Source organism: Periplaneta americana, chromosome 3, assembly GCF_040183065.1.
Source record: "Periplaneta americana isolate PAMFEO1 chromosome 3, P.americana_PAMFEO1_priV1, whole genome shotgun sequence".
Taxonomy (NCBI): Eukaryota; Metazoa; Arthropoda; class Insecta; order Blattodea; family Blattidae; genus Periplaneta; species Periplaneta americana.
The window spans coordinates 24,989,977-25,017,881 of record NC_091119.1 but is presented as its reverse complement, the minus strand read 5'-3'; the positions used below and the strand labels follow the sequence as shown (position 1 = coordinate 25,017,881).

The 27,905-nt window shown below is 34.3% G+C and overlaps 1 protein-coding gene across 1 annotated transcript in view; it reads left to right on the top strand.

The window, feature by feature from the left end:
- The window catches only part of LOC138695860 (uncharacterized), a 138,139-nt gene that overhangs the window by 16,346 nt on the left and 93,888 nt on the right, over nt 1-27,905 (top strand). The window contains exons 4-5 of the mRNA XM_069820154.1: nt 2,359-2,541; nt 5,029-5,146. Coding sequence (XP_069676255.1) covers nt 2,359-2,541; nt 5,029-5,146 — 301 coding nt within the window. The remainder of the gene's footprint in view (nt 1-2,358; nt 2,542-5,028; nt 5,147-27,905) is intronic.

Below are 27,905 nucleotides of genomic sequence, written 5' to 3'. Positions count from 1 at the left end.
AAAAAAAATATTGAGAAAAAACCTTGCATTATTAAGAGGAATTCGACATTGTTTGCTTAGTGACACGGCAATAAGTTTCGAGGATATTAAATAAATTATTTTCACTCGCCTAGACTTGAACGGCGCAGTACCGCTCGCACTGGCCGAGAGCTGAAGATAAGCGAGGGTTGGGCGTCATTTTACTCCTGTGTTTATGAGAATTTGTGATAAAGCTAGCCCAGCTATGCACTACTAGACAAAACATCACGTGTTTGTCTCCTGGCTTTGGTTGCCTAGGCTAGCTCCCGCCTCAGTCAGCAGGTTACTTCACGCGCGTACTATTTATTGATAATTTTAATACTTTCTTATAAACGGTGCAGCAGTAAAAAATATGTTTATTTGTACTTTCAATGCGGAATCTAACCATATATTTTAAAAATATTTTTTCGTGGTCAAAGGCGTCTTAATGAAGAAAAATCTAAATTTCTCCATTTCCATAAAAAGTAAGAAAAACTGTTTACATGTCAATATAAACTTTAATTTCTCAGCATGAAAATAAACCATGATTTTGATCATTGGGTGAAAGGGTTTCGGAGCGACAACAGTTTAAAGTTGCTAATTTTATGAAAATACGATAAATTTAAATATTTTTAATTTAAACACTATGAAGTTCTGATGCCTCAAACTTTGCACAAAGCATTGCATCACAGTTCTCTACGTACAAAAAAAGTTTCATTGTATTTAGATTGTGTAAGGTCAATTTTCTCTATATTTCGGTCGATTTGAGATGGAATAGCTCGTATGTATGTATGTATGTACGTACGTACGTACGTACGTACGTATGTATGTATGTATGTATGTATGTATGTATGTATGTATGTATGTATGTATGTATGTATGTATGTATGACATTGTTACCCTCAATTAAGAGCATTCTCAACCCACAACAGCTGGCTACTCTAAAATTCGTTGAGTATTCAGGTTTCCAGCAGGCAATCCATCTCGTCCCTAGACCAGCCCTTTCTCCATGTGTCGCCAGCCGCCGTTGGGAAATGCTATGGGATGAACATAACGGAATGGAGATAGGACGGAATGGTGTTGATGCCTAACGTGGCAAAAAAGGAAAACTTGAGAGAAACCTTACTGGGACCTTATCCTACACTCGGAAAAACACCTAGTAGTTAAAGGCAAGGAAAACGGGAGTACACTACCAAAACCTACCACCAAGTACAGTCTTTGTCCATCAAAAATTCCACTTGCACCCGTCGGAATTCGAACCCGGGTTTCCAGAGTGGAAATCCGACAGTAAATAACATTTTTTTTTTAATTCTTACGTCCTACACTCGGAAAAAAACCTGATAGATAAAGGCAGTTGGGATGCATTTCCTTGAGAAGATAAGAACTAAACATCTATTTTATAAATAAAACGTATGCAAATCACAGAAACCTGCAGAAAAGTATATTCTACTATCCATGTGCTAAAAAGGATAAATGTTCATCTTCCCTCTTGCTTAAAAAAGTCCCTTGTGCAGACGCTTGTATTTCCTTATTTTGACTATGCTGACATTTTACTGACTGACCTCTCCAGCGACAACAAAACGAAACTTCAACGTGCTCATAATTTGTGTGTACGTTTTGTAAGCAATGTTCGTAAATATGATCATATTACTCCATCCCTGGAAACAATAGGTTGGCTTAAACTAGATAAGAAAAGAAATTTACATTCACTTCTCTTTCTCTTCGAAATCTTGAACTCTTCTATTCCTTCGTACCTGTTGTCTCTCTTCACTTACCTTTCTTCCCACCACAATCTGAACACACGCTCTCGCCATGAACCAATACTAACAATACCATCCCATCGCACCTCCTCATACTCATCCTCTTTCACAATAGCCCTGCCAAGACCATGGAATTCGTTACCTGCTAGCATCAGGGACTGTCGAAATAAAATTGAATTCAAACGCAAACTTACTAAGCACTTTGTCAGTAATTGAGACTCGTTCAGACATGGTTTCTTGTAAATAGTTCTCTTAATATATCACAAAATATTTCAATATCCGGTAATTTCACCACCATAGAATTTTGTTATTCTAGGTTTAATATGTAATTCAGTAAATACAAAAATATCCTTTGTTCTTAACTTCTATGATAAAATGTCTAGCTTTCATTAATCAGGTAATCTTGTCGTACTTTAATTTTATTGTAATTGTAATTGTAAATTTAATATTAATTGTAATTTTATTCTTCATATTATAGTTGTAATCCCCTGGTAGAGGGGCAGAGAAGGCCTGACGGCCTTATCTCTACCAGGTTAAATAAATAAATAAATAAATACTATTTTTAAACAAAGACATGTTCAAAAATTCTAATTTGTTTCAGGCTCCTCGATAAAATGGAAGGATATTCCAAATTTGAATTCAAGCCTGTCAAGATACGGACAGTTCTTTTGGAGCGTCGTATAGACATGAAGCTTTTACTACCAGATCTCCATGTAGAAGGTTTCTATCAGTGTGATAGAATGGCGTATGGTGATTACAACACAAAAGGTTCCGGATATTTCTGGTGAGGGCTAAACACGTCTGTACGGAATAAATTACATTCAATAATGGCAATATCGTCTGATTTATCTCTACCCTCTGTAAGCGGTTGTATAAGCTCTCCATAAGAAGGTTCGGAATGGCCTACTTCTGTAATGCTAAATTCGTCTCATTTCAGGAACCCATTTTCTCAGCATCTACTAAGTAAAGGAATCTGCAATTTTATTTCTATCAGATGTTCTAACAACATTTTCCGGAATGTTAACAGAAAATGTTAATTACATATTCCAAGTGGGAAATATAACTTATTCGCCTTATGATTTTTTTTTTCAAAATATTAATAAATGGAAACCTATGTATGCCTACATAACACGCTAGAAATACCACTCCACACATCATCTCTTTATTCTTCATCTTTCACTGTTGCTACTTCTCGTCACTGGAATTCTCTGCCGCCTAAAGTCAAGGGCTGCCGAACTTTAATTTCCTTTAAATGTAAATTAGAAAAATATCTTATGATCAGTTGCCAGACCTAACGCGTTGCAAATATTTAATGGAATGTGTTCCACTGTATTTATTTTTATTCCTTTTGTTTCTTATTTTTATTATCTAAATCGTGTTTATTTATCATTTAACGCCAATATGTATCCCACTGTGTTGTTTTTTTATTATTAGTCTATTTTCTGTGTACATTTTATTCAATTGTCGGTTTCTGGTTTAATTATGTAAATCCTACTTAATTGTAATCTAAAACTAATGCGTATACTAATGTGTTTATTTTTATTTTTACTGTGTATATTTTTTTATTGAATTATCGGCTACTGTTTCTATGTCATTCGTATTTGATTCTAACAACATTAATATGTATTCCATTATGTTTATTTTTATTTTATGAGGTAAATTTTTATGTAACTACCTAAATTGTATCAGTATGTAATTACTTAATTCCGATCCAGTTTTATTTTCAACTATGTAAACAAGTTTTAATCCTGATTGAGTGTAAGAGAAGGCCTTACGGCCTTAACTCTGCCAGGTTAAATAAAGCCATTATTATTATTATTATTATTATTATTATTACTTAAATTGAGAACAGTAATTAAAGTACATATGATAAATGATAAAAACTGCATTTTTCTACGTTCAATAGAAGCCGAAAAAATTGGTTATAATTTAACATTAGGAGAATAAGACATTCCGAACTCACTTACAAGAATCCAAATATGAAATGTACAAAATGCTAATTATTTCATTTAATAATACACGGTGTTCCATTCAAAGCTCCCTGTTTTCAATTAATCATTGCTAACTAGGTATGCGGATTTATGAAATGAGACTGGTACTAAAAGAAAGAGAAACTCAAAGAATTTGTTTGAAATTGATTGTTCTGTCACTACGTTGCGCAACAATCGCAAAAGCAAAAATGGCGACTCCACAGCAACGCGGGCAAACGGTGATGTGGTATGCGGAGAAGAAATCCAGCCGCTTGTGCAGAATTCGATGCAAAGTTGCCGGAGGCACATTGAATTGGCGAATGGATTTACTCGGGCTTCACTCAAATCTCACTCCAATTTCTTCCATCTTTTCTTCTGTAACGAAACGCCGAGCTCCCCCAGATTGTTTTAGGACACTGCCGGTCGTAAGAAACTTATTAAACCAGATCCTAATTGATTTTGCATCAGGTGCAACTGTTTCGTACACTCGTCTGTAATTTTGTTGCGTTGAAATCACGGATTTCGTCTTCGCATACCACACCACCGTTTGCCCGCGTTGCTGTGGAGTCGCCAATTTTGCTTTCGTGATTATTGTGCAACGTAGGGACAAAACAATCGACTTCAAACAAATGAAATACCAATTCTTTGAGTTTCTCTTTTTTTTAGTACCAATTTCATTTCATAAATCCGCATACCTTGTTAGCAATGATTAATTGAAATCAGGTAGGTTTGAATGGAACATCGTGTGCTTCACAAAATCGTTTAAATAAATAGATAACTTATTAAGAAATAAATTAGGCCTACCTAATTGGGAAAGTTCTACTTCCATATCATTTTATAGGCCTACATATGGAATTTAAATCTATTATAATTCGAAGTCATTCGCTTCTAATGAAATCACTCACTAATTCGATGCACGATTTACTTGAAACAGATCTAAGAGATTTTATAGATGTTCATGAGTTAAATTATTTCGAAGATGAAAAAGTGTCTACAGACTTTACAAACTTTGAAAATTTAGGAAAAAATCTGAGTATGGCTATGTCGGGGACAAGGCTGTGGGTGTTACGTAGATACGTGTGGTTTACTATAAATCGACACGTCTGACGAGATCTTTCCTTTGGCATTAAAATCACCGCTTTAGCACATCGGAGTCACGAAATACATTTCCCGGAAATTCTCACCCACGCCCAAAATGGCCGCCACTCGAAGCGCTCGCTTACATTATTTTGATTCACTCTGCATTTAATTCAAATATGCTATGTACGGCGATTATTTAAAATTTTTACTGATATTTTCAGGTTGACATTCAAGAATTTAACTGCAGAAGGAATTGGAATTTTGAAAATAGACAAAAATAATTCAATAACAGTGGAGAAGATGAGACTGTCCTACAAACCAAAGACACAGAATGTGGAGGTAACATAACCTAACTTGTAGTATAGAAGTAAACACATTTCATTGCTGTCATCATTTATTTTATAAAGTTCACTAAACCCAAAGCTACGCTACTTGCTTCTGATAAAAATGCAGTGTTTTCTGTAAACTGAAAGTAGGATTTGAGCTTAACCTATTTTAATTGTTCATCGCAAATATTTGGATATGAATGTACAAAGTTAGTATGGATATTCGAAACAAAAAATGTTAGTATTATAATATGATGATAATGTTTATTTTTATATTTAATTTCAAGCAGTAAAATATCGTCACTTTAATATTTTTATCTGATTTAAAAGATAGTAATAACTGTTTAGAATGTATAGATAGACGCCAGCTGTAGCGTAGACATACATTTAACATAGCATGTATAGGTATCCCACAAACAAAACTCAGCTCGGACTCCTCGCGGCGCGCATGCTATACCCCTCTAATTCCTCTGCAGTAGGCTTGAGAGCATGCTGGAAACGGGAGCATACGTTATCTGCGCGAGACAGTCACTCGGTTTCTGCGCACCGAGTTTTTCTTGTTGGATGCCTATAGCATACAATCCACGAGCGTAACATCAAACACGTAATAAAAAAGCTAATTCGTTCAGATTTTAGAGAAAACTCCGTTATAGAAACTATAGTTTCTCCAGTTTCACGTGCACATTAATTACTGAGAATATCTGATTGAAATCAGTCGACCTTCACCTATGTGTCACTAGGATTATCTTCACTAAGGAGGTTTGTGTATGACAACCTCAGACATAAGGCATAGAGAGTAAGTGATTGTTGTAAAAATACTACCTGTCTGAAGAAAGTAGACTACAAGTGTTTTAGAAAAAGTCACATTTTAGCAAAACTGTTCCAAATAGCATTATATATTACTCTTTAAGGGGACACTTATTGAGATTCTTAAAACTTCTACAATTTTCATCCAAAATTCCTACAATACTATCATCCGTATAAAATTTGGTGCCACTAGGTCTAATGATCTATATTCTTTAAATATATTTTATATACACTTCACTAAAAAGGATCCTTGCGACAAAGTTTTCAAAATTTTTAATTGATATTGGCTCAAAAGCTTGAAAATAGCCATAGGAATTTCAATTAAGTTAATTAGCATTTTGAGCTATGTCTAAATAAAGAGTCACAATAAAATCGTAAGTGCATTTTCTTAATTTTTCGCCATTATTTCACCATTGTGTCCCCTTAAATTCCCTTGCACTCATTGTATAAATAACTAAAAAATTTTGCAGTAGTAAATCGTAGGATATGACTCTTCTTAAAATGAGATACATGTAGTGTTAATAGTATTCGGCTGTAATTTAATAGGACAAACTTATAAGCAGAACGTAATTTTCATCTTATTTAACTTTATATCCTTTATTCTGTGTTTTATTTTAATTGTGGCAGGTCTAAGGTTATACAATAACTGTGTTGTTATTACAATGAAGGTGAGTTTCACGAGGGATTAAATCGAATTATATTTAAATACAAAAATATTCATGATATACTGCAAATGTCAAATGTTAGGCATGTGTAAACCATATAACAATCTTTATATTCGTTGGATGAGACAAAGTATATGATTATCTCTTGTGACTAGAATATTGTACGAAATGGAAATATAAAAATTGGAACTTTATCTTTTGAAGAGGTGGGAAAATTCAAATACCTGGGAGCAACAGTAACAAATATAAATGACACTCGGGAGGAAATTGAACGCAGAATAAATATGGAAAATGCCTGTTATTATTCGGTTGAGAAGCTTTTGTCATCTACATAGTCTGCTGTCAAAAAATCTGAAAGTTAGAATTTATAAAACAGTTATATTACCGGTTGTTCTGTATGGTTGTGAAACTTGGACTCTCACTTTGAGAGAGGAATAGAGATTAAGAGTATATGAACATAAGCATCTTAAGAAAATATTTTGGGCTAAGAGGGATGAAGTTACAGGAGAATGGAGAAAGTTACACAACACAGAACTGCACGCATTGTATTCTTCACCTGACATAATCAGGAACATTAAATCCAGAAGTTTGAGATGGACAGGGCTTGTAGCACGTATAGGCGAATCCGGAAATGCATATAGAGTGTTAGTTGGGAGGCCGGAGGGAAAAAGACCTTTGGGGAGGCCGAGACGTAGATGGGAAGATAATATTAAAATGGATTTGAGGGAGGTGGGATATGATGGTAGAGAATGGATTAATCTTGCTCAGGATAGGGACCAATGGCGGGCTTATGTAAGGGCGGCAATGAACCTCCGGGTTCCTTAAAAGCCAGTAAGTAAGTAATTAAGTATTCCTTGGATGAGAACACTAAATTGTTCATGGAGCCTATCACTAGAGGCCACAAGGATTCTCATTGAGTATAAACGTCATAAATCGTAGATTAAAAGGAAAAGCGATTTCATTTGTGAATATATCTGTAATAATATCCAATAATATATCAATATTTTGACTTTGAATTTTCATGAAAAATATGTTTTACAGCGAATTAGTTCATTAAAAAAAAAAAAAGAAATCAACCCGATAATCATGTATATTTTTTTTAACATTGACAAATGCGTCCATTGTTTCTTGGCAGGTAAAAACTGTAATAGTTGTAAACACGCACTGTACTCCCTAAAGCACGGATATAACAGACCACTTCCTTAAAACATTCTCTCCAAGAAAAATAACTAGTAATGGGTTCTTAGTTGAGCTTGAGTGACACGTATTGAGTTTTCCTAGTTTTGAGACAATTATTGTTTTCAAGTTTCAGTCGTCAAAATGCCTCACACCACTATAGTTGTAGTATATATCAGAACGAAAGAATCTGCGAGTGTATATGTTTTGTAATAATTTATTTTATTTATTTATTTATTTATTTATTTATTTATTTATTTATTTATTTATTTATTTATTTATTTATTTATTTATTTATTTATTTATTTATTTATTTATTTATTTATTTATTTATTTATTTATTTATTTATTTATTTATTTATTTATTTATTTATTTATTTATTTATTTATTTATTTATTTATTTATTTATTTATTTATTTATTTATTTATTTATTTATTTATTTATTTATTTATTTATTTATTTATTTATTTATTTATTTATTTATTTATTTATTTATTTATTTATTTATTTATTTATTTATTTATTTATTTATTTATTTATTTATTTATTTATTTATTTATTTATTTATTTATTTATTTATTTATTTATTTATTTATTTATTTATTTATTTATTTATTTATTTATTTATTTATTTATTTATTTATTTATTTATTTATTTATTTATTTATTTATTTATTTATTTATTTATTTATTTATTTATTTATTTATTTATTTATTTATTTATTTATTTATTTATTTATTTATTTATTTATTTATTTATTTATTTATTTATTTATTTATTTATTTATTTATTTATTTATTTATTTATTTATTTATTTATTTATTTATTTATTTATTTATTTATTTATTTATTTATTTATTTATTTATTTATTTATTTATTTATTTATTTATTTAGAATATTAACGTGCAAAACAACAGCACAAGGCCAATTAAAGTTTAGCACGATACAAAACAACAAATGATGATGAGAATGAATGATAGAAAAATGGCAATGAGATGAAATACAAACAATATAATAGTCTACATCAATCATAGATCAGATAAAAATTATAAAATTATAAATTAGTACAATAAGATAATTGAAATAATGGATAGTCTACCTTAATCAATTGACCAAATGCAAGAAAAAAAATGGACAAATAATTATTAAAATTGATCAGTGAGTTAAAAACTCAAAGATATACTACACATTAAATGGATCCAAGTTGAATCCATGCAAATTAGCATATTTAATGCATCTGCAGACCGGAGACAGAGATTTAGGATTCTTATTATAAAACAATTTATGAAATCTTAAACCATTAGCTGGAATACGAAGACTGATATTGATTATGAAAGATTCACAATCAATATCACCTTTAATGACTTTACAAAAAAATAAATAATCAAGATCCTGACGTCTGGTGAACAAACTACCGCAATTGAAATATTTGCATTTAATCTCATAGTTATAATCGGAATTTGGTAAAAATCTACAAGAACACAAGGATAATAATAATAATAATAATAATAATAATAATAATAATAATAATAATAATAATAATAAATATGTGGTGAAGATTAAGAGAAACATGATACAGTGTCCAAATATTGTTTCAAGAATAAAGAACAGTTGAGACTAAAAGGCATAAATATGTCTCCAATAAGATAAGCGTCATCTGAAATGTTATCGTCATAAAAAAGCCAAACAAAAGAAAATAGAAAATATTCCCTCCATTCCAAAGTAAAACTTTTCCTAAAGGATTGGAAAACGGTATTGTGAGTAAGGTAGGTGTCCCTGATATGGCCATGCTATGATTTGAGAATTTTTCTAGCCGCCATTTTGAAAAAAAAATGTAAACCACTTTTTTCTTACTCGTTCTCAGTCTAATGGACTTTCTTAAAACAATTTCCTTTCCCCATAAAAATAGCTTTAATTGTACAAAAAGTCCCAAATTCCAAACGTCTACCTACTGGCCATATCAGGAACATGTGCACATGATATGGCCACCCTTGTTCCATGTTCTACAAATCGTGATTATTTTCAGTTTGATAGTGCAGTTGTGCTAAAATTAAATAATTTTGGTGTAAAATGAATAAACATGACACTTAATAATCTTTTTTATAATTCAAAAGTGTAGTCAAAACAAGTTTTCCCATCAAAAATTAAGTTGTTTTTTTTTTCATACAAACTTTTTGCGTAATCCCAGCTATAAGGCATGTAAATTTGTCAGGTGAAAAAATAAAAGTGAAATGAACTTGATATGGCCATGGTGCATTTAATATGGCCATATCAGGAGCAGGTAAGCTTTCACGAAAATCGTTTGATTAATGAACAACTCGTAAAAGATACGCCATCAACGACAACACCAATCAACAGAACATTAAAAACTGAATGGAGTACGATGGTTTTCATGAACAAGTCTTTGAAAAACATGCATAAAACAAAGGAGACTTACCAGAGAAAAATAAGAAGAGGTCACATGAAAATAGCAAAACAGGCAACTGACGCCATATTGCCCAACCTGACTGGATGGAAAACGATCAAGTGACATACCAGGATGCCGTTTCACTGGATGCTGCTGCAGTTTAGCAGATTTTTTGGTTAACTAACTCACAATAGCGGGGTGGCCATATCAGGAACGTGGCTATAACAGGAGCACCCACGTTACATGATGCTGCCAAAGACCTTGATATATTAAACATGAGAGTAACATATTTTTGTATTGCGAATTTTGAAACTTTTGACGTAGCACAGCACTTCACATAATGAACTCCCCTGTCATTTAAGAGTCACCGAGCGCTTCAATAAGGCCTATTATACTGGTCAACAATGAAAATGTTTCGGGCTCAAAAATTGCTAATTCTTATATATTTCCACCTGCTGAATTAAAAAATCACCATAAAAATGACAGATTAGCTCTTGCTTTGGAGATGAAGTGACATTTCAGTTTTTAGAGTCAACATTTTCAGTTTGGGGGAAATTTGGGGGATGTTTGTTTTGCGAGTTGGCACACCTGTCAAATAACAAAAAAAAAAAAGACAAATGTTCTTCAGCTGTTTATAAGTTACAAACATAGATATTGTTGCTGTGACTGTGAATATCATATTGTTTCTGCTGTAATTAATGCAGAATTTCTGGTTTGGAAGTGTTTTTAAAGTGTAACATTTGTAAAAATACCACGAATATTGTGTGTTTGAAGTAGAAAATGAAGACAATGTGGAACAAGAAGAAGAACCCAACAAGCCTTCCACATCCCATGACCCTGATTTTGAGGAAAAAAGATGATAAACCGCACAGACTGAGTCAAGCGGAATTGAGTGATCTCATTAGAGACCTTGACCTGTCAAAGAAGAAGGCAGAAATTCTAGGGTCTAGACTACAGCAATGGAATCTTCTCGAACGTGATGTCGGGGTCTCACAGTATAGACGTCACAGGGATCTGCTTTTTTTTTTTTTTTTAAGAAAAAATTCTTGTTTGCTGCGACATTAATGGCTTGATGAAATGTTTGAATTTGAACCATGATCCAACTGAATGGAGGCTATTCATAGACTCCTCCAAGCTTAGTTTGAAAGCTGTATTACTTCACAGTGGCAACCGTCTTCCTTCTATTCCTGTTGGTCATGGAGTTCACATGAAGGAGACTTATGCAAATATGACAGCCCTCTTCGACTCAATCAAATATCATGAACACAAGTGGAAAATCTGTGGTGATCTAAAAGTCATTGCTGTACTCTTAGGAATGCAACTGGGGTACACAAAATATTGCTGCTTTTTATGTATGTGGGACAGCAGGGATAGGAAATCACATTATATTCAAGCAGACTGGCCAGCAAGAAATCATAACCCTAGCGAGAAAAATGTCGTTGCCGAGCCTCTATTGGACCCAAAAGATGTTCTTCTTCCACCGCTGCATATTAAGCTGGGTTTGATAAAAAATTTTGTCAGAGGTATGAACCAAGAAGGACAGGACTATAAGTACGTAAGAGAGAAATTTCCGAAATTAAGTGATGCCAAAGTTAAGGAAGGTAATTTTTTCGGACCACAAATTCGAGAACTTGTAAACGATCCTACATTTGACCAAGTTTTGGAGGGGAAAGGAAAGGAAGTTTGGGAAGCCTTCAAGGGAGTTATTCATGGATTTTTAGGCAACAAAAGAGATGATAGCTACACTCAGTTGGTGACAGTGCTCCTGAAAAAATGTCATCAACTTGGATGCAACATGTCCCTTAAAATCCATTTTCTCCACTCCCACCTAGACTTTTCCCCTCCTAGTTGTGGAGCTTTCAGTGATGAACACGGAGGAAGGTTCCATCACGATATTTCTGTTATGGAACAAAGACATCAGGGTCGTTGGAATGAAACAATGCTTGCGGATTACTGCTGGTCTTTGCGTAGAGATGCTCCGGAACTCACTTATAAGAGGCAAGCTAAAAGACGACGATCTCATGAAGCCACACATGATTCTCTTCGGACCCAACCATCTGCCAGGTATTCTTCCATCAATTTAGAACTCATAGAATGTAACTGCATTTAAAAAATTTAAATGCACTTTCAATGTTGTTGGCATATGTAATTAAAATGTATCGTTTTCTCTTAATCCGTTAAACTGAAATACTTCCACCTATTATGTATCACAGAAACTAGAGCTAAGAAAAATTTTTGATTGTCATATTCGTTTTTCTCAACCCAAAATTAGTAAGAATTGACTCATGAAGTGCAGGAAACATTTTTCTTTTGTTGCCCAGTGTTACATGCACAGCTAGTCAGCCATTTAAAAAAAGAAGACGTATCAGTAAAAGTATCATAGATAAACTGGAGCCTGTCAGCTAACTTGAATATAAATCATGTTCATCTAACACTTAGCAGTGGCTGAATTAAGATAGGATCAATTAGAAATTCATAATGATTATTCTATAAAACCTATCAATACGAAACACTTTCCTACATGCATGAAATTCTTCATGCACTTCACACATACTTGCATCGACTCGTATAACAACTTGGTAATATAAATAATAAAGAATAACTTATATGTACTCCGAATGATGTTCTAATAAAATGTTTCAATAGAATTCCTGGAAGCCTTATTAATATGCAACCCAACTGACTTGGAACGCAACCATGTAGTCTACGCGTAAGGAATTTCAGTGTGTGTTACAGATTTCCATCGATAAAATATGACGAAAGAGGAATGCAATGGAAATATTTTTGCTCTCGTCTAAAATATTTTGAAGCGTTGCAGTGAATACAAATATTACTTTTAAAGTAAAATTCAACATCATATTTACAATACATTTTAGGCATTCCTTCATAGGCGGAATTCAGTTATGAGTTAAAAGTATTGGATAGATATTTTCGCTGTTTTTCATAAAATTACTTTCTCTATTTCCTTCAGCGTCTCTGGCCTCTTCCTCTGTGTTATTTAGCAATGGAATATTACGTTGTATCCTTTGACGATATCTTGTACTATAAGTTTAAGCACCAGCTCGTTCTAACACAACAAATCTATTCTTTTCACGGCGACTAGTCAAGCTGTTTCTCCTAGTGCTTTGTATTGTAGGCGTGTTTTAACCATTCCCATCTAATTACTCGTAACTTACCAGTCAATTCGAATTTCTTCTAGATAATATATTACAGAACTCATAATAATTGACATCTTATATCAATATTCTGCATGTTTTTCATTAACTACATCATTTAAAGTCTTCTATAAATCTATCTCTAAGTGTTATATTTTAGAGCAGTTGTTCCTAAAGAAACTAGTTCGACTAATTAAAATGTGTCTCAGTGAAACTTACAGCAGGGTCCGTATAGGCCAGTTTCTATCTGATGCTTTTCCAATTTACTGCGAGCTAAACCAAGACGCACTATCACCTTTACTTTTTAACTTCGCTCTAGAATATGCCATTAGGAAAGTTCAGGATAACAGACAGGATTTGGAATTGAACGGGTTACATCAGCTTCTTGTCTATACGGATGATGTGAATATGTTAGGAGAAAATCCACAAACGATTAGGGAAGACACGGAAATTTTACTTGAAGCAAGTAAAGCGATCGGTTTGGAAGTAAATCCCGAAAAGACAAAATATATGATTATGTCTCGAGACGAGAATATGTATGAAATGGAAACATAAAAATTAGAGATTTATCCTTCGAAACTCAAATATCTTGGAGCTACAGTAACAAATATAAATGACACTCGGGAGGAAATTAAACGCAGAATAAATATGGGAAATGCCTGTTATTATTCGGTTGAGAAGCTTTTGTCATGTACATAGTCTGCTGTCAAAAAATCTGAAAGTTAGAATTTATAAAACAGTTATATTACCGGTTGTTCTGTATGGTTGTGAAACTTGGACTCTCACTTTGAGAGAGGAATAGAGATTAAGAGTATGTGAACATATGCATCTTAAGAAAATATTTTGGGCTAAGAGGGATGAAGTTACAGGAGAATGGAGAAAGTTGCACAACGCAGAACTAAACGCATTGTATTCTTCACCCGACATAATCAGGAACATTAAATCCAGACGTTTGAGATGGACAGGGCTTGTAGCACATATAGGCGAATCCGGAAATGCATATAGAGTGTTAGTTGGGAGGCCGGAGGGAAAAAGACCTTTGGGGAGGCCGAAACGTAGATGGGAAGATAATATTAAAATGGATTTGAGGGAGGTGGGATATGATGGTAGAGACTGGATTAATCTTGCACAGGATAGGGACCGACGACAGGCTTATGGGAGGGCAGGAATGAACCAGCGGGTTCCTTAAAAGCCATTTGTAAGTAAGTAAGTAAGTAAGTTCCCAAAGTGTGGGTCGCGACTCCCTGGAGGATCGTGTAAAGATCTAAGAGGGGATCGCGAGATGATTTTAAAAAACATAACAAAAAGTCTTAATATGTATTTATTTTCTATAGAAACATAAATAACGCTGAACATAAAAGACAAAAACGTTCAGTAATTACTGTATGAAGTGAAAAAAGTTATCCTTGATTTGATCTTGTGCATCACTTCGAAATGTCTACCCGGATCGTTTATATCCACTCTCTTTAGTGCATCTTGTAATGAGTACCGGTAAATCCATTGTCTAACGTATTTATAATCCTTTCGCTGTAAGAAAAATCCTAATATAAACAATAGCACGTGACTGAAGTGAGGCTTCATTGGCCGCTGTTTGGCGCCATAGATTCTCAGTACGTGTTCCCGCCCACTGTTGTACATTCTGTTTCATGTTAAACATTTCCCGTTACGCGTCTAGTAGGCCTAACCTCAGTACTATGCATTCGTTTGCTTAGGAAACATTTACTTTATAATTACTGTAATTAAAACTCACTTAACTTATTATATACATTTAAGACTATTTGTTTTTCTTCGCCTTTGAGAGGGTTTCCACTCTTATGATCAATAACCACACACACCGAGGATGCAGAAGCCATACTTCAGTACCACGTGCTTACGTGAACAACTACGAGCTCAAGTGACGCCAGCTTGTTACAGGAACAGACTACCTCGGTATTACTGTTGGTATTCATCCGCGTTCATAGTACATAATAAAATATAAAAGTAGCTTCTCTTTTACATAGCGTTTTACATATCAGTGAAGTTATATGTTTCATTGTATTTAACAACTTACTTACTTACAAATGGCTTTTAAGGAACCCGAAGGTTCATTGCCGCCCTCACATAAGCCCGCCAGCGGTCCCTATCCTGTGCAAGATTAATTCAGTCTCTATCATCACACCCTACCTCCCTCAAATCCATTTTAATATTATCCTCCCATCTACGTCTCGGCCTCCCTAAAGGTCTTTTTCCCTCCGGTCTCCCAACTAACACTCTATATGCATTTCTGGATTCGCCCATACGTGCCACATGCCCTGCCCATCTCAAACGTCTGGATTTTAAGTTCCTAATTATGTTAGGTGAAGAATACAATGCGTGAAGTTCTGTGTTGTGTAACGTTCTCCATCCTCCTGTAGCTTCATCCCGCTTAGCCCCAAATATTTTCCTAAGCATCTTATTCTCAAACACCCTTAACCTATGTTCCTCTCTCAGAGTGAGAGTCCAAGTTTCACAACCATAGAGAACACCCGGTAATATAACTTTTTATAAATTCTAACTTTCAGATTTTTGGACAGCAGACTGGATGATAAGAGCTTCTCAACCGAATAATAACACGCATTTCCCATATTTATTCTGCGTTTAATTTCCTCCTGAGTGTCATTTATATTTGTTATTGTTGCTCCAAGATATTTGAATTTTTCCACCTCTTCGAAGAATAAATCTCCAATTTTTATATTTCCATTTCGTGCAATATTCTGGTCACGAGACATAACCATATACTTCGTTTGTATTTAACAACTAGAATTCAAATTTTATTTTCAAATAATACAAGATGATAGTTTCCAAATACGGACTATATTTTCCTGCGTCGTGTGAGTGTTTCGACTGTGGGCCAATCACTGGTATGACAGCAACCTACTTGTGTTTACAGTAGCATTATTCTTACAGCGAAAACAGTATAGTTGGTAACTAAGCGTCAAACTTTTTCAGGCAATACATTTACAATTACAGACTGGTTGATTGCTAAAATGTGCAATGCAGATGCTCAGATCCTCCCACACGGTTTTTGTACAAGAAACAGCAATTATGTCTCTCACGTTTAAAGAGGTTATTTCCATCCTTTCTAGGAAATTTGATATAACATTAACAGAAAATGTTGAATCGTAAATATGAATCTTATTATGAGAGCGGTCTCCGCCCTCGACATTAAAAATCTGAGAGCATTAGAGACAACTCGGAATAAAGATTAATGTTTAAGCAGAATGGAGGGTTCGTCCGCTTCATAGAGCCACTATCTTCTTGGAATAGAGCTACTATAAAAGACCGCCCTTCTGAGCCGGAAATGGATCAGCCATCCAACCATGTTGGTATGTTCTCACTGGCATAACATATGGGCGGAGCTACAGACCAATAGCCCATGGCAGGGATGAACAGGACTCGTCTGATTCTGGCCACACTTGGCTTTGTGCCTCAAGAAGACAATTGGTGCTCTCTTGCACAGGTACTTTCTTCAAAGATATTTCAAATAAACACCTCTCAATATTGCTAATTCAAGCAATTTTCTCACATTATCTATATATATATATATATATATATATATATATATATAAAACTAGCCGTACCCGTCCACTCCGCTCCACTCGTTAGAAATAATTATAAAGTAATTGCATAATTAAAATAAGACATTTGATCCAGGAACATTCGTGTTTGATAAAAGGATAAATCGTTTATTATGTTACTTAATTTAAATTGTATTAAAAAATTAAAATGCGATCATTTTTATCCAGAGATCACTCATTCGGTCATAAAAATTATTTTACGAAATACAGAAAACGAACGTACAGAATAGCCTATCAAGTTTTCTGTGCATAAGAAGCTATTTTAATCTTACCTGTCCTCGATTCACTCAGAAGTTACTGTAATAACATTATAGCATTATGTCCATCTAGAGAAACTACACTTTCCAATGGTGAATTAATAATTAATTATCGGTACAAATCGATTAATTTAGCTTCCGATATTACTTCATGTAAACACAGAAACATTCTCTGTAGGCTATGTTTCATAGCTTTCGATTGTTGTTGTTGTCCAAGGCCCCCTTATAGACGAAGTCATTTGTTTTTTATTTCATTACACCGCCTTAGATGGCGTTGTTATTGTAATTTTGAAACTCATTTATCTCATTAAATATCAGTCCTATCAAAATTTGGCATAGAATAAAACTTATAAGAAATTATTTTTAAAGAAACTTTTGTTATGTAATATTTTCATTAAAATTAATAATAAGGGATATATTTCGATTTATTTAATTCAAACCCCCTTATAAACCCCCTTTTAAATAAAATATTTTGATGCCATATAGCCTAAATTCTAAGTTACAACGAACTTAATTTATATTCCAATTTTCATATAAATCGGTTCAGCCATTATCGCGTGAAAAGGTAACAAACATCCAGACAGACAGACAGACATGCAAACAAAAATTTCAAAAAAGCGTTTTTCGGTTTCAGGGCGGTTAATTATATATGTTAGGATAGGACCAATTATTTTTGGAAAATCAAAAATTACCAGAAAAAGTTTGGCTGCAGATTTATTATTAGTATAGATTTCAGCTGGTAATGGAAATTACGGGAAAACCACTGAACGGATTTTAATAAATGACCCCTCATTTTGAAGCTTGGTAGTCAAAGTTTTTCAGAAAAATAGTAGTTTTCAATGAAATGTCAATTTTTAAACATAATTTTCCTATTTTCCAAAATCCATCTGTCGTCAGTTTTGAGAACTAGCTAATTGCATTTCAGAATAAAACAAAACACACACTACAGTAAACAATATTACACGAAGGCCATGATCTGCAAGAATGCTGACATATTTAGAGCTCAAATTAAATTGGTTATTAAAGACTTAACTTACTAAAAATAATTTACAGGTTCGATTCTGTGGTGTGTAATTTTCTGGGTACAGCTATGTATTTGATATTAAAAACTACAAAACTTGAGGTCGTTTGATAACATTATTACCATTAGAAATCAAATATTATTGTAGTTAATGCCATGATGTGACTATTTTTCATTAATCATACATTTTAATGTTATATTGATGATATGAAACTGAAACGTTTTGGGGTTATATAAGTGGATGTAGAGAATAACTTAAATTAGATTTTGATTTCTATATTTTACTGAGTGGCGGCTATATAGTATATGTTACTGAAAGCTATAAAACTTACGTAAGATAATATTATTATTAAAAATAAAAAAATAATAAAAGAAGAGGAAGAAGATCTCTAAGCCAAAGAGTTCTGAAATTAATATTCTCGCAAAAAGTAAAGATTTGTGATTTCTATACTCATAAATATCAAGTAATATGAATGCAATACATAACTGGAAATATTTTTATAGTTATTAATCAAGTGGGGTTGGGTCTTTTTCATATATTTAATGGCGTTGTGGTGTAGATATTTATATGCGTGGTTCTCTTCAGTATTGGCTCGAGAGAGAGTATCTTTCATTATTATGGAAGCAAATAACTTTCAGAATGTCTGGTATTCTTCATTGAAAATAAATCTGAAAAATGTTTATTTGAACGCCTAATGAACTTAGTTTGCAGCATTTGCTGCACAAGCCACTAGTCAATATCTGAAACCAGCAACAGTCAAAAAGCGGCATTTCATAGAACAATTAATAATAGTGTGAACTCCAGTGAATCATTAAAATTTAAAACAATGATATTATAACGTCCTTTGCTCCCCATTTTTTAGAATTAATTTAATGGTAATGAACATAACACTATCAGAATGTCCTTTATTCCCTTTTTAATAAGAATTAAATTCTACGTATTTCGAAATTGGTAATCAATACAAACATACTCTGAAAATCAAGATAAATCATTATAACATGCAAGGTGACATAAGACTTATCGCGTACGACGGAACTTCTCGACGACAGCATTCATTGTTGTGTTATTTGATGCTGCGTTGTGAAATCGCTTCAGGTACTGATCTTTAACGTGACGCAAGCTCGGCCCATTCTGACGCCCCACTCCATACTTACTTACTTACTGGCTTTTAAGGAACCCGGAGGTTCATTGCCGCCCTCACATAAGCCCGCCATTGGTCCCTATGCTGAGCAAGATTAATCCATTCTCTATCACCATATCCCACCTCCCTCAAATCCATTTTAATACTATCTTCCCATCTACGTCTCGGCCTCCCCAAAGGTCTTTTTCCCTCCGGCCTTCCAACTAACACTCTATATGCATTTCTGGATTTGCCCATACGTGCTACATGTCCTGCCCATCCCATTCCATATGACCGGAAATAATGCTCGACGATAAACATTCCTCTGTTGTAGGAACCATAATTGCAGAACTCAACACAACACTGATGGTGGGTTGCAAGAACGCATTTATTCCTTCGTTAGCCGCTAACGGATCAATAAGTTCGAAAGGCGCGTTGCAAGAAACATCTTTAGTGATATTGGTCCGTTAAAGGATTCACTAACTTAGAGACCAGATTTCCCTCCTATAATAATATTTATTTCTCCGTTAGACAGCCATCTTACGTGGATTTTGTGTAATGGCGAGTAGTGTATATATTTCGATTCATCGTAATGTTACCTATGTGAGATTCAGGTATGCGATATTTTGTATAATAGGTCTACATATATACACCATATTAAAATAATATTGCATATCGATAGCTAAGAAGTAATACCTCGTATCTGTACATTTGCAGGTAAATAAAAAAACTTCGAAATTATTTTCTCAAAATAGACAAACTTCTTATATACGTATGTTTCTGATTTGCAAGATCTTCTATTTGAGAACAAAATATTAGTACGCTGTCCAATTTTGTGAACACAATAATAATGTAGTTAATAATAATAATAATAATAATAATAATAATAATAATAATAATAATAATAATAATAATAATAATAATATAGTTAAACTAAATTACCATTTTTGTAGATATAGGTATCTCTTCTTAGAAATCGATATACGGTAATTTGATTACTTGTTTATTTATTTACTTATTTATTTATTCATTAATTCTTCGAATAGCGAAGTTATTATTTATTTCTTTATTACAAATTCTAGTTCATCGTCTGACGACGAGGTTATGTGTTCTGTAGTCTGTCTTTTTATTTTCTATAAAATTAATGCACTCGTGCGCTTTTTCTATAACAAATAGGCATATTTATCTTTCTCGCTGAAACTTCTGTTCCTGATTTCTTTCTGGTTCGTATTAATCTATATTTATTCCAAATTCTGACAACAATAAAAGCAATGCCTCACATCAGTTTAGCAGCCGATGTTCACTTTTATTCATTCATGTCCTATTGCGTCACTTGTGAAATCCAAAAATGCTTGGTTAACGATCCAATAACTAGCGGTCCGTTAAATTCCTGTTCTGCAACTCGACAATCCACTAACTTTAAAGGTCCACTAACTAATGGAGGAATATATTATTTATAGGCCTGTTTTCTTGCAACCAAGCATGAATATACAAAAAGTTAAACTATCATGTTATAAGATAAATATTTGGTTGCTAGAGAAACACGGACAGCAGATAAACGATTTCAGTATTGTTTGTTTTGACGCATAGTGTAGTATACATACGTACTTAGGTACATGTTATCCGGAAGTACTATTGATTCACGGTCTTACTAATAAAAACTCTGTATACAGACGTTTAACTGTCTTATACTTATACAATGAGTAGCTCGTTTATAAGTCGTGTGTAAATTCCTTACCAATAATCACTACATACGTCGCGTATAACAGTACAACTGTTACACAGCTACGTCATAGTTTCGTCATTACTTCATTACGAAAGATAATAGAATATCTGAGGTTCTCTATTGTATCCGGTAGAGCGCTCTAATCGATTACCATACTATATTTTGGTCAAAGAGTACAAGCTACAGTAATATTATTCTAATTATTCTGTGCTCTTTGGTTTGTACCTCTTTGGTTACTAGGCAACCATCATCATAAAATGACAGTCGATACGAACAGCTGTTAGAGGGGCGGCCATTTTTTCTCTATATACAACGCTTAAACAAGGGGTTTCGTGTATATAACTACTCCCATTGTATAGTTACAGGCTGTTTATACGTCCATCGCTTCTGCATGGTTTATTAGTAAAGTTTTCTGTCTCTACTCTGCATAAGTCTAGTATAAAAACTATACACTGTTTATTAGTAAGACTGTCAATGTACAAATTACACACAGAAATAAGCAGATCTAATGAAATCGCTTCTGAATGAAATCTGCTTTCAGTTTCTTAGCAAACACAATTTCAAACCTACCAGTATCCATGATTCAGAAACAGAAAACAGAATAGAGTTTATATGGTGCGTATATTCTGTTTTGTACCTGTTTATTCATACCGATCAATAATTACATCCTTTGGGAAGAAGGAGTAAATACAATGAATATAGGCTTACACGTCTTACTCAAGTAACACGAGAAAATTGTTTTACTTTTGAAATACAGAAACCCATTGAACGAGACACAGGAAGCAGAACAAATGCAGGGAAATGTCTTACGTAATATTTTCACCTGTATCGACGCGAAACGAAGAGAGGGGAGGAAACAATTTCGGTGTCAAATCCCGCTGACCTTGCGAACGAGACAGGCATTGTAACTGGGTTTTCACACCGCGACTCATTCTGTTATTTCCGTTGGGTTTCACCCGTGCTTTAGTTTCCAACTTTTATTTTTTAGTGGAATGTACAGTCTTCCAATAACTCTAATTTTAAATGCCTTAAGTGGTTTCCATTGACTCCAGAATGCTGAATCATCGCCATTTCCAACAGCGACAAAAAAGTCCTATTGACTCCCTAAATAGAAAGTCGCTTTTCTACTCTAATGTTGAACAGGTCGGCTGAAGAATGTTTGTTTGTTAAATAATTCTTCTTGTTCGATTGACACTTTGCTTGTCAAAAGTACATTACAACTTTTCAGTCTCAAATTCGATCTAAAGTTGGAATTTTAAAGACGTCGAGGTCATTACTAGGGACCGGATTTTTATGTAATTACCAGGCTTCGAGACTTCGGACCCAATAGAGCAGTTCAGTGGGAAATCCGCATAACGACGTACTGAGTATAGTGGTAAAGCGTACAGTGGGTGGGGGTACTGTAGAATGAATGCCAACAAATACGCAAAGGAAAACGCTCTGGATTTGAAGGTTCTGACGAATAATTTGGTTTTCATATAAACTGTGTCTGAAACTATTACACGGTTAGAAAAGTCAGAGCAAGAGATGCCGGAAACCCTCAAATTAATTTAGAAAAAGATGCAGAGAATTAATGAGATATCAAGTACATCGGTTACTGAACGTGTAAAACAGAAGTGGAAATCAATTTTATGTAAAAATAACGGATATGGAACATTGTGTAACATAAACAGCAAATTAGTGGACATAGAGTCACCCGAGAATAAACGATTGTCTCTTAGAGACTGCAATGATGTTAGGTTTTTTCGATTTGCTCCTATCACGTCATGCGACATAGAGCACAGCATTCTACAGTACAAACTTTGGCAGATAACCGAACTGTACTTCCTAAAGACGACCAATAGGATAAATGAAAAAATTAAAATTGCTACATGCTTATTTCCACCATTAACACTGTGTATAATTAAACACAAATGCTTATAAAAGACAGGAGAATAAATGCTTTTCACATTCTTTTGACATTATCATTGTGTAATGTATATTTACTTTCAGAATGTACATATGTATGTTTCCCCATACTACCGTACTATACTCTAAATAGCAATGTTGTTACCTCAACACATCTCTACCTACCTGCAGCGAGTCAACAACCTATAGTGCATGCACAGTAAACTTATTGTATCGGGTCCAAAGTCTCGAAGCCTGGTAATTATATATTATATTCCTTGCAACCTAACCGTATATAAATAACAAATCTTTGCGAATCTTGTAATTACCATTAATATATTAAAATTTGATACTACATATTTTTACATATTTACCACACAGTACATATTATGGCTTGGTATTACATAAATCTACATATTTAGGGGTTTTATTCATTTTTACTGCTCTGAAAGGAAAAAAAAAACTTCTGCTGGGGAAGTTTACAATTTGAAATACACAGATTTAAAAAGCCTTTTTGCCTACCCAAGAAAGGATATATTTCGGGACGAAACATAACGTCCTCAGTTCCAAGAAGTAATAGAAGCATTCACCCCATACCGCCCACTGTAAATATGAGTGAACAAAGGCAACCTTTCTCATACAACTACTTTGTATTGTAAAAATCACTCAGAAAGTAGCGTTGCCTTCATGCGGTGGAGTGGGACGAGGACGACATGATTTGTCTCGAACTATAATTGTTCTGCACACGTCTTAGCAAGCCGTTCCCATGCAATTTGCAACCTTACCCCACCCTCTTCCTAATTCTTTCAGGGAAAACCTGTGTCAAATCTGACATGAGACTTTCAGATTATTGCTTGACCTCTTTATTTTAAATTTAGTAGACCTATACGGAAAAGGGATTTTCCGAGCAATTAGAAAATATGGTGCTCGGCTGGAATAATCCTACCCTTCTGAATGAGACAAGAATGTCACTTTTCAAACAACAGTTTGTAAATGCCTATAGTTTGAGATTTTAGTAGGTACTTGTTTCTTACAGGGAGCAGCTAAATTGCATGTGTCCCACATCTCCTCTTATTTTTACCTAATCCAGTAAAGCGAAATTGTGCTTGCAGTACTGTTGTGTCATTCATTTCACTCAGTTCTCTAGTTTTAGTACTTACAACACTTATAAAGTGCAAGTGAGTTTATCTACTGTTTTTAAGTAACTAAAATGGCCCCTGTATCGTCAACCCTAACGACAAAAATAAAATCATGGATTGCGATGGACGAAGCTTTCACTACAGATGGAAAAATAGTAATGTGTCAAGTGTGCGGTAAAAATTCGAGTGCTCTATGAAATCACAACTGGAGAGTCTTACCTATTCTATACCTGCCAGATATTGATATTAAATATTTTCATGATTTTACATATTTTGGTACATATTCAGCTTATTTTTCTTACATAAATATGTACATATTTCACACTTTGATATTACATAAAAATCCGGTACTTAGTCATTACCATGATTTTCTTCTGAAGACAAATTGGATGTCCCTTGTCGTGAAGTCACGGCAACCATTGTTATGCCCTAGGAAGAGTCTTGCCTCGGAATGGAATGAATTTTCGGAAGGGGGGGCACTATGACCCAGCACTGCGACTTTTCAGGATCCATTGCGTTAACCCTCAATCTAGGCGCATTCCCTAACCCAAACCGACTGACTACAATAAGGCTCGCTGCATACCCAAGTGTCGAGCAAGCAACCCCCACTCGTCCCTAAATCAGCCCACTCCGTACATCGCCAGTCGGCTTTCGGGGAATGCTTTAGAATGATGACGAAATGGAGAAATGTTGACGGAATGATGTAGATGTCTAATATGGGGAAACGGAAGAACGTCGAGAAAAATCCCAACTGCGAACCTGGCCGCCGAAAGTGTCATTATGGATTTTGTGCTCGACAATGCCGAAATGTAGTAATTATACACCTGGTAGCAGTCCTTTAATGCATGTCATTAAAGTACACCTATTCATTAAAGTTCAGGTTTTCGATTATTCTCCGATATGCAATCGAAAGACAACTATCGAAAAGTCACGGAGCTGGAAATCCAATATTGTCGCAGAAGGTTATGTTCTGTTACTATAATAATTAGCGTTAATTGTAAATAATATTCAAATAAATTCAATTTGTCATCTCGTTTTTCAATTCTAAATCAATTTCCAGGTTATATCAAGACTAATGTTCATCTTACTCTCTAGATTATATCAAGGTCGTCGACATTCGTTTCCCGGAAAAAATCAATACTTTCGTGTCTGCGCACATCTCACAATTCATGAGGTAGGCTACTGCACTCACATAACAATAACATGAATACTTACGAATAATTTCAAGTTAGAAATGTGGTCGAGCATAAAAAGTCGTATGAAACTTGCCTATAATGGTAATTACGACGCTCGTATGAAAAATATGAAACTCGCTTGCGCTCGTTTCATAAACATCCTCGCGTCTTAATTACTACCATTATAGGATCTTTGCATAATGTACTATTATTCTTCCAATAATTTATTGTCATAATACACTACTCTCTTAAAATTACCGAGCATATTGGGGAATAAATCAATGGCTTTCCTAAAACACGCTATGAAATGTTTCATATAATACAGTATTTATCTCGAAAAGGAAGCAAAAACGAGCAAAATTCTATTATATTTTTTATGTCTGAAATATCTCGAAGAAAAACTCCCTGAAATTAATGACATTGCTTACGGTTCATCATCTATCTTACCTGTAGAATGATGATAAATTATTGAGAGAATTTTAGTTTTCTCCCTTAAATGTACAGAAATCTGATCCGAACAAATATAGACTAACATTGATTCCTTTACAGAACTGAAAGTTACATTTGTTCGGATCAAATTTCTGCACATACGAAGGACAAAACTAAAATTAATTAAAAAATTTATTATCATAATACACTGCTCTCTTAATGTTAATGTTATGTTTTATTTAACGACGCTCGCAACTGCAGAGGTTATATCAGCAGCGCCGGATGTGCGGGAATTTTGTCCCGCAGGAGTTCTTTTACATGCCAGTAAATCTACTGACATGAACCTGTCGCATTTAAGCACACTTAAATGCCATCGACCTGGCCCGGGATCGAACCAGCAACCTTGGGCATAGAAGGCCAGCGCTATACCAACTCGCCAACCAGGTCGACTGCTCTCTTAAATTGACTGAGCATAGGCTATTGGGAATTAAATAAATATATTTCCCAAAACATGCTATGAAATGTTTCATATAAAACAGTTTATATCTCGAAAAGGAAAAGAAACGAGAAAAATTGTAATAAAAGTTTTTGTTTGAAATATCTCACAGAAAAACTCTCTGAAATTAATGACATTGCTTACGGTTCATCATGTATCTTACCTTTAGAATGATAACAAATTATTGAGAGAATTTCTCTCTTAAATGTACAGAAATCTGATCCGAACAAATGAGGGGCTTAGAACAAAAAGCAGGTAAGTGACGGAAGGCTAGTTTTGAGAAAATTACAGTTAAAGTTCTAGATGCAATAAAATATTACACACAAGTTTGGTGAATTTTTTAAAATTTTGTATCTATTAAGTATGTCATAAGTATTAATACTGAGGTGAAATTAAGTTCGTGCATTCATTATAGGCATAGGAATAATGATCACAAAATACTTAACTGGTTTTGAAAACATTCTCATTGAAATGCAAAAACAAGGTAAGTGACTTTAACATACTAATAATGACATTTAGCATTATCATCTGGTTTGTTTATGGTTAATTCTCCGTTATTTAACGACTCTTTCAACATCTTAGGTCATTCATTATCGGCCTGGGTAGCTCAGGCGCATGAGTACTGGCCGTCTGTTACCAAGATCTTTTTTTTTACTTGGTTATTTAACGACGCTGTATCAACTACGAGGTTATTTAGAGTCGATGGGATTGGTGATCACGACATGGTATTTGGCCAGATGAGGCCGAAGATTCGCCATAGATTACCTGATATTTGCCTTACGGTTGGGGAAAACCTCGGAAAAAACCCAACCAGGTAATCAGGCCAAGCGGGAATCGAACCCGCGCCCGAACGCAACTCCGGATCGGTAGACAAGCGCCTTAGCCGACAGAGCTACGCCGGTGGCTTTCCCAAGATCTCGGGTTCGATCCCGGCTCAGGTCTATGGCATTTAAGTGTGTTTGAATCAGTAGATTTAGGAGAGAGATGGGCAGTATTGGACATCGGGTAATATCGGACAGTGAGTTTCTTTCATCTACCACCAGATGGTAGTACCTGAATAACATGGTTACGTTTCTGCATGCGACATCACAGAAACGTAACCATGTCATTCAGGTACTATCACCTGATGGTAGATGAAAGAAATGCACTGTCCGATATTAGTCGATGTCCGATACTACCCAACTCTCCCCTACTGGCATGTAAAAGATATCTTGCGAGACTAAATTCTGGCGCACCGGCGACGCCCAAATGACCTAAAATGTTGAAAGCGCCATTAAATAAGGGAAAATTAACCATAACCACAACCAAAGAAAATTCTGCTTTACGCAACTAATCAGAGTCACTGTCTTCATTTACTGACACTTCTGCAGGAATCACATTCTGAATTTTGGTGGAAGGATGTTCTCTTTGTCGAGTTTCTGGAACCTGTTAGTGAGACAGACTGTCAAAGAAAGTGTGATGAACAAGAGGTACAAGTGATTTGAGTTCCCGCAGTTTTTGTATTTTGCAGCCTTTACGGCTACATCTCCTGAATAGAGGTTTGAGAGCATTACTTCTGATGGTCTGTCTGTCTGGTTTTAATAAGTTATCTCTTCTGAAGGGGATGTCCTCATTCAGGGTTTCTTTGAAAAGCATAGTTAATAGATTCTCCTTTTCTATGCGTATTCATCTTATTTTGTTCTATGACAAAGTATTATCTTCTTTATCTTTG